Source organism: Bombus pascuorum, chromosome 15 (assembly GCF_905332965.1).
Source record: "Bombus pascuorum chromosome 15, iyBomPasc1.1, whole genome shotgun sequence".
Taxonomy (NCBI): domain Eukaryota; kingdom Metazoa; phylum Arthropoda; class Insecta; order Hymenoptera; family Apidae; genus Bombus; species Bombus pascuorum.
Window position 1 is genome coordinate 3570696 of NC_083502.1, and position 15051 is coordinate 3585746.

Below are 15051 nucleotides of genomic sequence, written 5' to 3' on the forward strand. Positions count from 1 at the left end.
TCTTTGTTTTCCTTTAAAATAAACAATTATATTTATTACAAAAAACGTGCTATTTGACAACAAGTGTATAAAATATATAAGATGTATAAAAATAAGTATCTAGTTTATATATATATATATATAGATAATAATAAGATATCTAAAATAATTATAAGATATCTAGATAACTAGATATCTTATAATGGAATAAACAGTAAATGCTTTCTACTGGTTGGTAAAATTGGGTGGTCTCTTCTCAATGAATGCACTCATTCCTTCCTTCCTGTCACTCTGAAATTTTAATTATATACCATGCAATTTTTGTTTTTTAAATTACTATATTTGAGAAAGAAATCCTTACTGTTGCAAATGTTCCATGGAACATTCTTTTTTCAAAGTGGAGCCCTTCCTTCAAGGTAGTTTCATATGCTAGAAAAACAGAAAAGAAATGAATATTTGAATAAATGAGTAAGAACAATGATGGTTACATAATTTCAATGATTACCAGTATTAACAGACTCCTTCGCCATGGAGACGATTAATTGAGAATGAGAGGCAATTACCTCACCCAATTTGATTGCCTCAGCAACAAGTTTTTCTGCTGGGAAGATCTTGCTAACCAAACCTGCAACAAAACACGTCTAAATATGTACACATAATGATATTCGTATATTATATACAGGATAATTTGTGATTCATGGTATTAATGGTATATATGTGAAGTATACATAAATTTGACCAATTCTTATTAGGATAGATATGCAAAATTGGCAAGAAATTATTCTATATGCGAAAATAAGTTGAAAATGAAGAATAAAATTTTGTCGCTTGAGGTCACGTTTTGAAGAAAATCGAATTTGGATGTTTAACAAAAATTAAGCGGTATACGAGTATTAAGCAAATCTCCAAATTCGATTTTCTTGAAAACGAAGTCTCCAACGTAATTATATTATTCTTGTTTTTCGTCTTATTTGAGCCATAGAATTTCCCTGACTCCAATTGTATTATGAGTTACAAACCACTTTGTCTACAACTTACTTTTCACTTTCTAATAAACCTACCGCACTTCTCTGCCTCTTCAGCAGTGATCTGACCTCCTGTTAGTACCATTTCCATTGCTTTGCTCTTACCAATTACCCTAGTCAATCTTTGAGTACCACCTGCACCTGGTATGGTACCAATGATGATTTCTGGTTGGCCGAACTTTGCCTTGTCTCCGGCATAGATGATATCGCACATCATTGCCAATTCACAACCTCCGCCTAACTGTGTATAAAAATATACTGTTTAATAAATAAGACATAAGCAAATATTTGTTTTATCTGCTAAATATTATACAGTGATTTGAATATTTGATATATTTCCAAAAATTACCAAGTTGCTATTTTTTTGTAAATTACATTAACTCACAGCATATCCATTTACGGCGGCGATCACTGGTTTCGAAATTCGCGTGATTGCGTCCCAGCTTGCAAGGAAGTTCCCTCTAATAGTGTGCGAATAAGTATTATTCTGCATTTCTTTGATATCAGCTCCTAAACAAAAAGTTCGCAATTTAATTCTAATTGAATAATTCATTAATAATTTGCTAATGAATGTTAATTATGGAGTAAATTATAAATAATTCATAATATAATAATTCTAATTTATTAATGTAATTAGTTAATTATAATTTCAATTGTGACAAAATGTTTTACCGGCTGCAAATGCTTTTTCGCTGCCAGTAAGAACTATGGCCCCGATGCTGTCGTTCGTATCCAATTTATTTACAGCATTGTTTAATTCAGTCATCAATTTATCACAAAGAGCGTTTAAGGCTTTTGGCCTGTTTAACGTGACCAGACCAACGTTCTTCTTTTCGCCAGCAATTTCTACCTTGATGAATTCATAATTCTGTTGGGCCTGACCTACAATAAAAGAATTTTTTAATAACAATTCCAGTTTTAATAATAATTCCACTGGATTTCACACATTTGACGAAATAAATCTTTTGGCGCGAAAAATTAGTGATTTTATTTGGAATTTAGTATTTCCCAAGGTTATAGATTTTTTCGTTAATTAAGTAGCTGTTTATTTACCGTTTAATTTAATTGCAACAGAATTTGAATAAATATCGGTTTTAAAATCGATAATTACATTAAACTGCAAGTGAAAGTATATGTGGAAATAATAATATATGCATGTATAAACACGAATACATTTTCTGCTGTAAATGCGCATGTAGCATAATAACTTATTAATTCCTCGTACACGTGTCGGTTCTTTCAGGTACAAAGGATTAAGATGGGGCGACATGATCGACGCCTTTTTTTAAATCATCCGTTTCTTTTATATCATGAACTCGATAGGAAGTCTGTTGAAGCCATTGCGCAGTCAGCTCTCTTGATCAAATAAAATGTGTAAATAAGGAAATCTCTCATGTGCACTACTGTGTGTGTGTGTGTGTGTGTGTGTGTGTGTGTGTGTGTGTGTGTGTGTGTGTAATATATATGTATAATATACATATCATTTTAGTCAAGGGGACAATATATAATAATATAATAAATCTCGCTTACTTAAATCTATACAAATTATAAACAAAAGATAAGAGTTAGGTGTGAATTAGACATCATTTTACCTGGCTACCGAGAGGTGGCTGACAATCAATACTAACGCATACGATATCACGGACGCACAATTGTGTAGAGAATTCAATGGTACTGAGGGTTTTTTACAAATATCTCGGAAACTAAGATCAAGCGATGGTTATGTGTATGGGAAAATCGTTCAAAACCATATTCTCAACAGCATAGTAAAAGATCATCAAAATCTAAGATCACAGAGGTTTTTTAGGTAATTACTAAAGTTGAAAAAAAGAGTGTTGCCCCAAAGCGAAGTTTAGCCATAATAATAGTTACCAAAAAAAACAATATTTACACTATAGGAATGGTATTAAAATTAAGATAAAAGGAAGCAGTATCACTGAATTCTTTACTATAACCTTTAACCTATAACTGATTATACTCCATTGCTTATATAACTGAGCAGATCGACACATCTAACACATCTAACATCTAACCAAAGTATTTTATAAACAAAAAGGAGATTTTACAAAACGGACCCTAAGATTTTGCAACAATCCTAGAGATCTGTGTAACTGCGTAATACAATTTATATCAAGTAGCGTTCTAAAAGAAATTTATATATTTTGTCCTTCCTTCCCGGTAATTCAATAAGCAACATAGTACTTACAACAATAGTATTTCACGTTCCTCGCAAAATATTGTGGTTTTTGTCCAATCTGCAATCCTCTGTTGAACAGAATTTGTCCAACACGTATAGTAGCCATGATGCTTATTAGTAGGAACACTATTATTTGAGAATAAAAATAATGAGCTTAGAACGAAATGATAAGACCAACTTGTCACGTACACTGTGCGTACGGAATAAACAAGAATCAGTGATCCACGTGGCTACTGGCACCAGTAGTGTATCTAAAGGTCACTGAACCCTATTACTTCCATTAAAAAAGCCAGTACATATAAATCATTTCCTTCAATGTTATTTCCACATAAAAATATAACAAAATATACATTTTATACCATATATATGAGTTATATGGCAAAATGCAACTATGAATTGCTTTTTCATGAGGGAGTCCAATGCAAGTCGTCAAACATGTTTTGCTTCAATGATTATGTGAAAAGAATTTCGCAATCTGAATAAGTTTATCAAAACAATTTGGTATGATGTAATTTGTGGGAGAAAACATGTTTGTTATTTTCTTTTATATAATTTGAGTTTTGTAGTTTATTTTGAAGATGGACATTTGTACACTACTTACATAAAGTAACAATCTGAGATATATTATTTATATATACAAAACATTTAATATTACGGTTTTACAAAATCACATGGTTGAACTAACTTTTGCTAATGAAAAATCCATGTGATTTAAACAAAATCCTTGATGAACCAAAAATTAAGGTCTTTAGCATAATTAATAAATTCTGCCCCAAAAGTAATATCATTAGAATCAAAAGAATATCAAAATAATAGAATTTAAAATAAAATAGTAAGAGATAAAATAGTACAGATATATCAAACATACTTAAGATTAAGCTCTGACGATTTTATTTCAAATTCTAGTGTTGTCTTTAATACAGAATGTACTAATTATATTGAAAACTCTAATATTGGTCTTTTAATCCTTTAAATGTGATATTATTTGATTGTAACATTAGGTTAAAGTATAGTTGTATATAATAATAAAGCACATTAATTAATAATGCATTGAAATTCTTTTCAAGTTATATTCGAAAATTAACACATGTTTATGGTTGAGAATGAGCTACGAGACTGACATCTTTGCTCCATCCAATGAAAGTAGTTTACAATTATATGTCGCAATCGATAAGGTAGGTAAATGGGAATAAACATAAAAACAAATAGATTACGCGATGACGGAAAAATACGAGATTTATAAAAAACTTCCATTGCAGGGACTGATTAACTTGCGTAATGCAACTGATGAGTGAACAAAATAATTATAATCTTTTCACTGTCGTATCTTATTTGATCGATGACTCAGATCATCCTGAATGTAGACAACCAGATGCATTCGTTGTATCAGTATCACGATTGAATTGTTAATATCTCGAAAGAAATAAAAAAATGTTATTTTATTGACCTTTATATAAGGAGAATTAATCTACTATTTTGTAAGACAGATAATTTTAAAAGCTTACCAATATAGTATTCAAACAGTATCCTTATCTTTAAATACAAATATACGAATATCAGCGTATGATTAAAGATTAAAAAAAATAGAAGATTATAAATAAATTTTAGATTAGAAGAGTACATAAATTTTCCTTAATATCGTGAATTAATTAATTAAAAATTAATTTAAGAAACTTTTACTGAATCGAAGAAATTGATTTAAAAGAGTTTAGAAATAAATCTGCTCTAATTTTAGTGTACTATGATATTTGTAACAATGATGATTTATATATGACATTGGAAGGTTTATCAACCTCAGCAGTATAAAAAGAATTGAAATAAAAATATAGATGTATGTCAGGGTGAAAGTATTAGGGGATTCAATGTTAAAGTGGGAGTCAGCCAAGGACAGGTAATAGTAGGGATTGCTTTCTGATGTGTGAACTTGAATTCTCTGTCAGTTCACGGACGTTCATCTGGCAACGTCATGCAAGTACCGCTATATGTCGTGCTGCTTCTTATATTCACTTTAAGAGAACAATTCGCGGGTAATTACAATATAAGTATTAATTAGAATGCAGATCTTTGGGTCTACTTTTATTATCTGTTTCATTTAACTATTTATTTCTAAACGATCAAAACAACTTGGACTTTGGTTTTTTGCTCTAATGTCGAAACAACTCTGTATTATCGAAATGTATCAATCGTTTTTATTGAACTCAAAGACCCGATGGCATTCATTAATCGCAGAAACCGGTATAATAACCAGCAAAGACCGACTCCTTATCGATGAAAAAAAATAACAGAAACGTTCTTCATTTATCTCAGAGGAAATTTGGGAGCAAGATTTGTCCATGGACATGCAAATCGGGGCTTCCACAAAAGGATATGATCTAGTCGCCTTACGCTGTGGGGCAGAAAAAATGGTAGTGGGTCTGCAAACACCGGAAAATTTTTCAGGTGTGATATACACACGAGGTAGCTTTTATTCCAGACAACCTTCGTGTTTCTTGAATCCTGATCATGGTGGAAACTTCACTATGACTATTCCCTTCAACGAGTGTGACACAGAAAATGTAACTACATCGTGAAATCTGCTGTAAATTTGGAAAAGTTACTACAAAATAAGTTAGAAATAATTCACTGGTTTAAGATATTTGTTTCAGGTTGATAACAGATATCGGAACACCTTGGTTCTTCAGCATGACGATGAGCTAATTACTCCTGGTGACGCTGCTTTTATATTGGAGTGTGACTTTTTCAAGCCTAGAGACCTCATAGTGTCAGCAGAATTATCTGGAACTGATAAAAAGTAATTAGGTTTTTGTTAAATGAAGTCCTTGAGTTAGAACATGTTAGACTATATACTTAAATTTTTGGATCTTTAAATTCCTCATAAATGCATAAAAATCTTTAGAAGAAACGAAGTTCTGTACTATGTTTTTATTTGTAGAGAGGTAAGATCGAGTATATCTCTAGTGGACGCCGATCCAGGAAGAGATAAAACGAAGAGGTCTGGGTACGTGGAGAGCGACACCAACGAAGTTGTCTTTGTGCCTAACTCGGTCATCAAGATTAACGACGAGTTATAGATCATTGTGTAATACATTTTGTAATAAAGCTTACTTCTATTTTTTAATTTTTCTTCAAACTATCTAATATAATTATAATATAAATAAATATAATCTACTATAAATATTTCAATTTAATTTAATACTCTCTAAATAATCCCATAGATAATCAACAATTAATTATTGCTAATCTTTTAGATTAGAAACTTGTTTACTCCCCTTTTAAAAATACTCTGTTATGATAAATACTTCAAGCTCAGCCCCCAGAAAAATTGTATTATATCCTATTCTTTATGTTCAATTTTCTTCAAACTGATCAAAGAATCTGATTATTAATTAACTATCGGTAGTATAATTCCACTGTGGTCTACGCAACGAAATTTTTTCACAGCGACAACAAGATGTCCATCAATGACGTTAGCTCGTTGCACTTGCGATATGATAGTCCGATAACCTTAGAACAAATTAGAAATCACTATATTCTCTCGTTTACATAATGCGTTAAATAGTCCAAATAGTAGGTCATGCATGAAAACCAGAAGAGAATAACATGATAAATCACGTTTTCTTTTATCTGTATCTTTAATTTTGATTTAAAAGATTAATTAGATTTTTCTAAACTTCGTAAATTTATATAATAAGTTGCTCCTATCTCGACTTCAACCATCAAGCAACATAAAACCCAGGAGATCAAGATAAATTCAGAAATTTTGTCTTCCCCACATCTAAAAGAATTTTCCAATAATTATATTTAATAATCGTTTTGATAAATTTTTATGTGAATCATTAGTAATCTAAAATAAGACCTCTTTTGGGTCATTAGTGAAATTATTCTTTTTTATTAATAGTTCAGAACCTTTTTCACAAAAAAACGTTTCATTAATTACATGCTTTATTATTTAAATTCTGTAATTATAACATAATTATCAAAGATCAATTTTTCTTAATTTGCAACATAACACTGAGATTAAAGTTTGCCACTGAGTGAGTCAATAAAAGGTCAGTCGATAACTGGATCGATACGTTACCAGATAAAAAAGTCAGAGGACCAAAATGAATACACAGGATATTGACACTCTTACAACAGAAGCTTACAATTTTCCACTACTGGCTACGAAACGTTCATATTTCATACAGAATATTTCAAAAGTGTCACAACTCAAAATAATTCAATTCTGTATTAGAAGAACATTAGAAGATCATTGTTTTCTATATTCTATTCTTCTTGCTAACTTATGCGTTTAATAAGAATAATATTTTTTTAACTTCCAAATAGTTTTTTATTTTCCTTGAAAAACTTGTTTCAGTTGTGTCACTTTTGAAATACATGTATGATACATGTATTACAAACATGATTAGGTGTTAATGAATGGACAGAGAAACGTTAGACGACTGTTACAACTGGACATTCGCGATTTTGATGCTTTATATGAATGAGAGATTCGTTCTTATTAATCGAACGATTAATTGGATTTGATATATTCATGGCAGCTTGATGGCTATCTTAATGAGGCCAATATTTGAACCATAACTACTTTTTGAATTTACGTTATGTTAATCGCACACATCTCTCCCCACTATCGTTAACCAGCTCTTTTATATGCATATATAACAGGCCCATCGTTCCAGACTGTCTTCTGCCGATTGACGAATCCGGAGATTCATATTTTACTTATTTATTTAATATTTCATATTCCTAACAAGGCACAATGGCAACTGCGAAATTCAAGGGTGCCTCACCTTACACAAAACCACAACCAAGGCCTCCACAGCAGGATTATCTTTATCAAAAGTGAGTATTTTTCCAAGTAGATCGTTCAAGTTCATTGAAGGTTTTGTGTAAAATTTAATTAATGCAAACTAAATATTCTTCTCTTTCCTTCTTTTCATCATATGATATTCTATCTAGAGCAGAATTAGGCACTTTGTAACTGGAATGAAAATAAGAAATTAATTTGTTTGAAAATAAATTTCAAAAAGCTTATTTGAGAAATAAATTATTCCAAAATAATATCTACCTATTGACATAAAATATGTGCCTTGGGAACAATTCTCTTATATTTTACTTTTCTTCATCTCTTCTCTTTTAATGTTTCAAGCCAGTTGTTGAACGTTGTTCTAGACTCATATAGAGAGAACTATACTTAGTTCGCTCTTCCTTTTCCTCTTTCATGACTGAAAATGGATTAAATGTTATTATAGGTACCTGGAGGATCTGGCACTGAAGAAGGATCTACTCCACCCTAAAGTAAGACTTGCTCTATTTGGAGTCGGCCGTGCTGGAACCATTCATCTGTCCAATATTATTACCAGTTCGCGTGTCAAACTGCTCTACATCGTAGACGATATCGAGTCTAAATGGATGAGCCTCAAGGAGTACTGGCATCTCGACGATGTTGTCTTCTTGAATAGCAAACAAGCAGACAAAGTGTACAACGATCCTAAGTAAGTAATTTAGATTTTATGGGAAACATTTTAGATACAATAAAAAATGTATATATCACAAAAGTGATCAAATGAGTTGGATTTTTAAATAGGAAAAATTAAAAATAACAAACCATTAACTAGCAAATTTAAGAGAAACTTCCAGAAAGTCATTTACTTGTTTCTGCGATAAGGAGGATTATTGTATTAATATTCCCCACTACTGATCTTTCGATTATTACCAAAAATAATCCTTCTAGACCCCAAACATTTCCATTATAATTACTTACTTTCATGATAAAAATATTCAAAGTAAATTAAACTCAAGAGAAAACATAGAGATCAATTAGGAGTTCAATCAACAATTAAAATCGTTCTTCGTGTTGATAGTGTGGACGCAGTAGTTGTTGCTTCGCCTACGTACACGCATGAAGGCATTGTAAGGAAAGCTTTGGAAGCGAAGAAGGCAGTGTTCTGTGAGAAGCCGATCGCCGAGGACAACGCTAACTCGATAAAATGTTACGAGACCGCGAAAAAGGTCGGCAAACCATTGTTCTGTGCCTTTAACAGGCGATTCGATCCCAGCTATTCTGCTGTTAGAAGCAGAGTGAGGAATGGAGAGGTTGGACACGTTCAGATCATCAAAACGGTCTCTCGTGACTCTCCTCTTCCCACCATAGAATATTTAAGGATGTCCGGAGGTATATTCCATGACTGCATGGTCCATGACATTGATATCATGACTTGGGTCCTTGGAGAGTACCCTATTAAGGTGAGACTCTCTGGATATTGCTATTAAACACTTGTAGTTGGAGTTTTAAGTAGGATAATTATATAGAATATTGGATTAGTCCTTCACTGATACCATAGAGACCTGAATTTATAAATGCTATAGCATTATAAAGAAGTTTCCATGATTTAAAAGGATCCTAACTTCGTAAAATTATAGGGTACAGATAGAAGAACTAATAGTTACAAAAATCTTCAGTTCTAATTAAAAACAGAATGTAGCTTTGATTTTAAATTGCTACTATGAGCACTTAAAGTCAATAAATACCATAAGATCATAAAAGGGTTTCATAAACAACTATTGGTAATGTTGATTTCTATCCTACTGACTGGTATTTGATGAATTATTAAATGTTGGAATATTTTCTTGCAGATTGCTGTCCAGGCACACGCACACATTCCAGAGATAAAAGCGATCGAGGACTTCGACACAGTTGTAGTGATCTTGCATTTCCCATCAGGAACCTTGGGGACCATCGACTTGTCACGGAACAGTAGCTTCGGTTATGATCAACGCCTGGAGGTGTTTGGCCCCAAGGGTATGATCAAAGCAGATAATGAACAGCCAATGCACTGTGTCACATCCCAATATAATCTGGACGGATTAACCAGCGCACCAATATGGTATTCGTTCGCCAGCAGATTCATGAATGGCTATCGTCGAGAGCTGGATCACTTCGTTGACGTTGTACTTGGTAGAGCTGAATGCTCCGTATTACCCAAAGAAACTCTAGCTGTGATTAAAATTGCGACTGCATGTCAAGAATCCGCTCGTACCGGCAAGATGGTGGAAATAAAGTGGGCGCCAAACGAGCTACCCTAAATAAGGTCATGGTCTAGCGAATTTTTATCGTTCCCATGACATTCTACCATTTTGTATCTTATACAATCGTGATATATTCACTTCTAATCTCGTCTTTTAAACGAGATTTTCATTTCCTTTCTTGACAAACGAGGGAAAGTTTTGATTATCTTTGCTGAATCATGATTTGTACGCACGAGTGAAAAGACTTAGGTGAATCTTGCTTGTTACAATTTTTTTTCTCTTTTTTTTTTATCGGTATAATAATATAAAGAAAATACAGGAAAATACCATATACCCTAAATAGATAGTAACGATACAAAATTCACATTGTCTGTTTGTAGATACAATAATGAAAGTTTGTAAGAACGAAACAATAAAAAATTCCCAAAGTTTATTCGTGTTTCTTTTCTCTTAATTCTTTAACCCTTTGAAATAAAAAAAAGAATTAATGACAAATTCTTTGTAGATTCGTCGATGCGTGATTAGTTTACATTACAAAATTCTCTTTTTTTCGTAAATAATAAAATTACAGAAGTGAAACTAATGTATTCTTGGAGGTATCGCAAACTGATTTTTAGTCGCGAAACTCGAAATGTCCGTCAAATCGTGCAATATGTCTCTTCGGTTAAAACATTATCCTTTCAGAAGTCTATTTTCTTTTATCTAATCTAGTAAATAAAAATTTTGTAAGACATCTACAAACGTGACGCAACTTTCACGATGGGCAATAAGCTGCTCCCCTAACTTATGACTTTGTTTTCAATCCATTTTATATTGATTCCTAAAATTGTGTATTGCAATAATGGTAGGCTAGGTTATCAGAGCACGCTGACTTCCACTTGAAATTCCAAGTTCGATTCATTTCATTTCTGTATATCTAGCAAAAAGAATACAAAAATTGGAGAAGATATATGTAGCTTTACTCTGAAGTAGCCACTTATTAGTTAAATGAAATATGATGTCTATACATACATCATAATATCTGCTCGATGAAATAAAATTCGAAACACGATTTTATGCTAATTATCGAGCAGTGAGTATGCTTGCTTGAGCTGAATTTCAATCGTGTGGTTTCCAGATTTTATAATAATCGATATGAAAATTCGCTACCAAAAATCAAGTATAAATTTTCCATTCCCTTATCTTTACTGTTCAAACATGGAAACCTCCACAATTTCTCTTTTCTTTCTTTGTTGGTTTATAGTCTAAAGGATTTCGTGAACAACGCATCGGTGGCTTGAGTTTTGTCTCCATTAAATCTACGTAGTTCCGCGATGACCTGTACTCTGCTGAATCCCAGAGATTCGATTTCTTTCACTGTTTCTTCTGTGAATGGATCGTGAGAGAAGACTGTAGTTTCTATGGAGCCTAGTCTGCTTGATGTGCCGCTTGAACTATTGCTGTCTTGTCCTTCTAAAATACATAGTATTCATTAAAAAAGTCTTTTTATATTCTAGCAAGCCAGAAATAAAACTATAAAATTAAAAGCCACAATTATAAATTATCTGGTTCAAGTCACTAGTCCAGGCAAGTTAGGAGGATTTGTGTCAGTTGCATTTCCTTAGGAAAAGGGAAGGTACAATGGCTAACATATAAGGCCTTGTATCAAATTCAGCTGCATAAACTTTAACATTGAAAAGTAAAGAATAGCGATAATATCACGAGCATTATTTTTGAAAATTTTCCTTGGAATTTAATATTATTATTAAAATTTCCATAATATATTTATTTGGATTTATAAATATATCCTTTTTTATTGCTATCACTAAAAGTCGAAATACACAATAAAGGAACATATATACAAAGGAAATTTATTGGGTTTCATTATGGAATGTTACACAAATTATTTAACACAGGATCCTATAAGGAATTATGGTAAGAAAGGATGGCCTGGACAGATACATACTTACCCTGCTGACGACGTTGTTTTTTCGCATCTCTGGAGCCATAATCCAGTGCTCTCTGAGGTCCTCCCCTCTTGTCATCCTTATCGTCATCCGTGTCGTAAATACTTGCATCGCTATAACCACTTAACCTTAGCCACTCTGGCAGCTCCCCTAATCAGAATTAAGCATTTATGTTGTATAACAGATAAAAAGACATTGTGCAATGCAGAAATATTTAAGACCACCTTCTGCTAAAAATGGCGTCTCTGCACCGGTGGTGCCAATTGTGAGCACGTTTTTCTTCAAATCTATGCAACATTGATGCCTCTTTAACATGTCCAGACCCAGTAGCATGTCCATGCTTTGTTCCGCGAGAACAGTGAACGATGTTGTTAGATGATCATTACCAATCTGAATTTGTACCATGTGAATACGGCCAATGATGCGTTGAGTTCCAACACCATGCGCTATTCCAGCCCACCTTGTGTCCACCAATCGCATTATGTGGCATCGTTCGGCACACGCATCTGACATTATAGTTGATTGTGCACCTGAATTTTAAATACGTAATGTTACTATATATTGCGAAATGTTTTTTTTTAAGAGGAGCAAATTCATGGAATTTTTGAAAACAAAAGTACAGTCTAGGTCAGAGTACGGATTTCAATATCTAAATTTAAATTTCTCCCACCATGAAGAACCACATACTACAAAGAATGACTTTCAAAATGCAGGAATTTAAAAATAGACACATTGGCACAAACAGCAGCCAAACAAAAATACTTAAAAATGATCTTGTATCCAGTTCAATGATGATCTCTGACATTTATCAATGCGCATTTACACACGTGTATAACTCATTATTTATAAATGTAAATAAAGTTGATACTTACCAGTATCAATAAATGCTTTAACTGGGAATCCATTGACTTTACAATTAACATACAACATAACAACTGATCCAAATGTTTCTGGATTATACTCCATTGCAGCTTCCATGTTTGCTTCAATGTTTTTTTGCCTAATATCCTCTGCTATAAACCTCTGTGCCTCTGTGTCAAATGGATCTGCATTCATCATTCTTAGTCTTTGTGCCTCACGCTCTTCTCTTAGTTTTATTTGTTCTTTGAGTACAGTTGTAAATCTTTCTACAAATCAATAATATCTATTGTAGAGTAAATTCTTAGATTTCCAAAATACAGTTCTTAATATGTACTTTTGGAAGACTCACCAAGATTTCCAGAAAGTAAGGCACTAGCCAGCTTGGGATTATTCTGGCTCAGCAACGCTAGTTGATCTGGATTAGCCAGAAACATGTCTCTTATTATTTCTGGATCATCCTCCTTTCTAGGGTTTTGCATTCTGGCTATAGTGCTACTGGAAGCTGTTGGCTGTCGACTGCTGGATGCTCCTGGTACTCTGATGGAACTGAAGTCCAACATGGGAATAGCTAGAGTAATATGTATCTTGGAATTTAGTACATTCTCTTCTTTATTACGCAATAGTGCGCTCTTAAATAATTGATCTGACTAAGCACATGGCGACAAAAGCTATCTCTAACAAATCAAACTCAACACAAGTGAATACAAAAAACTTGTGCTAAACTGAACCGGACAGGTGTGTGGACAAGATGAGAGGAACTTAGATGATTCTCACACGAAGAAAAAGAAAACTGTATTCTAATAAACACTATTCTATAGTGAAACCAAAAGGGGGATAACATGCTCGATCGAGTCTGTTAAGCCAAATTCATGGATCGTGCGTTATAAGTCTGGTAACATCTGATCGAGAGACGTGACAATACAGTGAAAAAGAAACGTAAATCGAAGCCGAAAAGCTAACCTCACGACCCGCCTCGATCGCCACTTTAAATAATGGTGCTGTATTGAAGCTGACCTCCGTTTAACGGGTGAAGGTTCAACTCGGCCCCGCTTTGATGCATGTGCTGCAAAATCACCACGTCACCGTCACGGATCCCGTGATCCTTCAGCGATTTCTTGTCGTTCATCAATGGTAGACCATTGAAAGCGATCACCATCTCATGGACTGGTACGTTGCTCTCGATCTCGCAAAGAGCCTTGAAACTCTCCAGCTCCATGTCCTCGATCACGTCCAGGACGAAGATGTCGTCGCTGAGCGTGGTTACCGTTACCTTCATCGTGTGTATGTTTTATCTGGTTGCTTGTGCTCTTGGTTCCGTGCGTGCACAACGATTGTACGGTAGATACTAGGGGCAAACAAGATGAGCAATGAAAGTGGTCACTGGGTGGCAATAAAACTTCACGTGAGAATTTTTGCCGCTCCCCTCGCGCACGGAATGTCCGTACGAAGAGCGGCTACAGGATGTAAACAACAACCCAGCTCAGCGAAAATACTGGCTGGCCTTTGAGGCTTGACTTGAAGGCTACTTAAATCACCTCGAGATATCGAGGAGCAACGAGATCGTGAAATTGTGCCGACGAGCAAACTGCGCGCCAAGCTTGAATTTCGATTTGAATGCGTCATTCTGTCACTTGCTGTTTTAGCAGAACATCAGCGTATTAAATAAATTTTACTACACAACATACACAGATAGATTACATTGACAGATATGATCGAAAGTTTGCGGAGGTTGGTGTTATGGGTTATGTTATTATATATTGTTCAACAACCTTAAGATGCGCTTTTTTTTAATTATCACAGAAATAAAAATGTCTAAACTTTAATATTCAATTTGTTTCAGTCATAGATTAACTAAATCTTTTTTTCTGTGAAAAATACATTATTGATTGTAGCTATAATAATACTGTATTTTGTACCATTACATTATTTGCTCCATTTTTCTGGTCAAAGGAACATCTCTACCTTTTTGACTACTAATAAAGCAGCTCGAAATCAAATTTTCTAATAGCATTGA

At 33.5% G+C, this 15051-nt stretch overlaps 4 protein-coding genes across 5 annotated transcripts; 2 read left to right on the forward strand and 2 right to left on the reverse strand.

Annotated features, from left to right (window-relative positions):
• Nucleotides 1-2: 2 nt before the first annotated feature.
• Nucleotides 3-3422, reverse strand: LOC132914709 (probable enoyl-CoA hydratase, mitochondrial). The gene is made up of 7 exons (XM_060974042.1): nucleotides 3211-3422; nucleotides 1677-1886; nucleotides 1390-1514; nucleotides 1041-1245; nucleotides 485-604; nucleotides 341-408; nucleotides 3-270 (listed from the first exon to the last, which is right to left on the reverse strand). Exons 1-7 carry the CDS (start codon nucleotides 3305-3307, stop codon nucleotides 205-207), a joined length of 891 nt encoding a protein of 296 aa, XP_060830025.1. The 5' UTR covers nucleotides 3308-3422; the 3' UTR covers nucleotides 3-204.
• Nucleotides 3423-4322: 900 nt separating this feature from the next.
• Nucleotides 4323-6319, forward strand: LOC132914495 (uncharacterized). Its single transcript, XM_060973653.1, has 5 exons — nucleotides 4323-4492; nucleotides 5142-5228; nucleotides 5509-5756; nucleotides 5847-5992; nucleotides 6134-6319. Exons 1-5 carry the CDS (start codon nucleotides 4480-4482, stop codon nucleotides 6270-6272), a joined length of 633 nt encoding a protein of 210 aa, XP_060829636.1. The 5' UTR covers nucleotides 4323-4479; the 3' UTR covers nucleotides 6273-6319.
• A 1545-nt stretch (nucleotides 6320-7864) lies between these two features.
• On the forward strand, nucleotides 7865-10737 carry LOC132914892 (inositol 2-dehydrogenase-like). The gene is made up of 4 exons (XM_060974389.1): nucleotides 7865-8043; nucleotides 8454-8696; nucleotides 9066-9447; nucleotides 9838-10737. Exons 1-4 carry the CDS (start codon nucleotides 7961-7963, stop codon nucleotides 10285-10287), a joined length of 1158 nt encoding a protein of 385 aa, XP_060830372.1. The 5' UTR covers nucleotides 7865-7960; the 3' UTR covers nucleotides 10288-10737.
• A 371-nt stretch (nucleotides 10738-11108) lies between these two features.
• On the reverse strand, nucleotides 11109-14585 carry LOC132914891 (protein DDI1 homolog 2). 2 transcript variants are annotated; one of them, XM_060974387.1, is made up of 6 exons: nucleotides 14052-14585; nucleotides 13387-13605; nucleotides 13049-13303; nucleotides 12401-12706; nucleotides 12180-12326; nucleotides 11109-11682 (listed from the first exon to the last, which is right to left on the reverse strand). In XM_060974387.1, exons 1-6 carry the CDS (start codon nucleotides 14311-14313, stop codon nucleotides 11468-11470), a joined length of 1404 nt encoding a protein of 467 aa, XP_060830370.1. In that variant the 5' UTR covers nucleotides 14314-14585; the 3' UTR covers nucleotides 11109-11467. The 2 variants fall into 2 exon arrangements, with proteins under 2 accessions (XP_060830370.1, XP_060830371.1); XM_060974388.1 differs by having other exon boundaries at nucleotides 13998-14113.
• Nucleotides 14586-15051: the final 466 nt, after the last annotated feature.

Coding starts and splice junctions, on each gene's coding strand:
- LOC132914892 (XM_060974389.1), top strand. CDS start 7,961: ATGGCAACTGCGAAATTCAAGGGTGCCTCACCTTACACAAAACCACAA. Junction 8,044..8,453: donor CAGGATTATCTTTATCAAAA/GTGAGTATTTTT, acceptor ATGTTATTATAG/GTACCTGGAGGATCTGGCAC. Junction 8,697..9,065: donor AAAGTGTACAACGATCCTAA/GTAAGTAATTTA, acceptor TCGTGTTGATAG/TGTGGACGCAGTAGTTGTTG.
- LOC132914709 (XM_060974042.1), bottom strand. CDS start 3,307: ATGGCTACTATACGTGTTGGACAAATTCTGTTCAACAGAGGATTGCAG. Junction 1,515..1,676: donor CGAAAAAGCATTTGCAGCCG/GTAAAACATTTT, acceptor CTTTTTGTTTAG/GAGCTGATATCAAAGAAATG. Junction 409..484: donor GAAGGAGTCTGTTAATACTG/GTAATCATTGAA, acceptor CTGTTTTTCTAG/CATATGAAACTACCTTGAAG.
- LOC132914891 (XM_060974387.1), bottom strand. CDS start 14,313: ATGAAGGTAACGGTAACCACGCTCAGCGACGACATCTTCGTCCTGGAC. Junction 13,606..14,051: donor CCTTCACCCGTTAAACGGAG/GTCAGCTTCAAT, acceptor ATATTACTCTAG/CTATTCCCATGTTGGACTTC. Junction 11,683..12,179: donor AAAACAACGTCGTCAGCAGG/GTAAGTATGTAT, acceptor TATGTATTTTAG/AAGGACAAGACAGCAATAGT.
- LOC132914495 (XM_060973653.1), top strand. Junction 5,229..5,508: donor TTTAAGAGAACAATTCGCGG/GTAATTACAATA, acceptor CATTTATCTCAG/AGGAAATTTGGGAGCAAGAT. Junction 5,993..6,133: donor TTATCTGGAACTGATAAAAA/GTAATTAGGTTT, acceptor TTTTATTTGTAG/AGAGGTAAGATCGAGTATAT.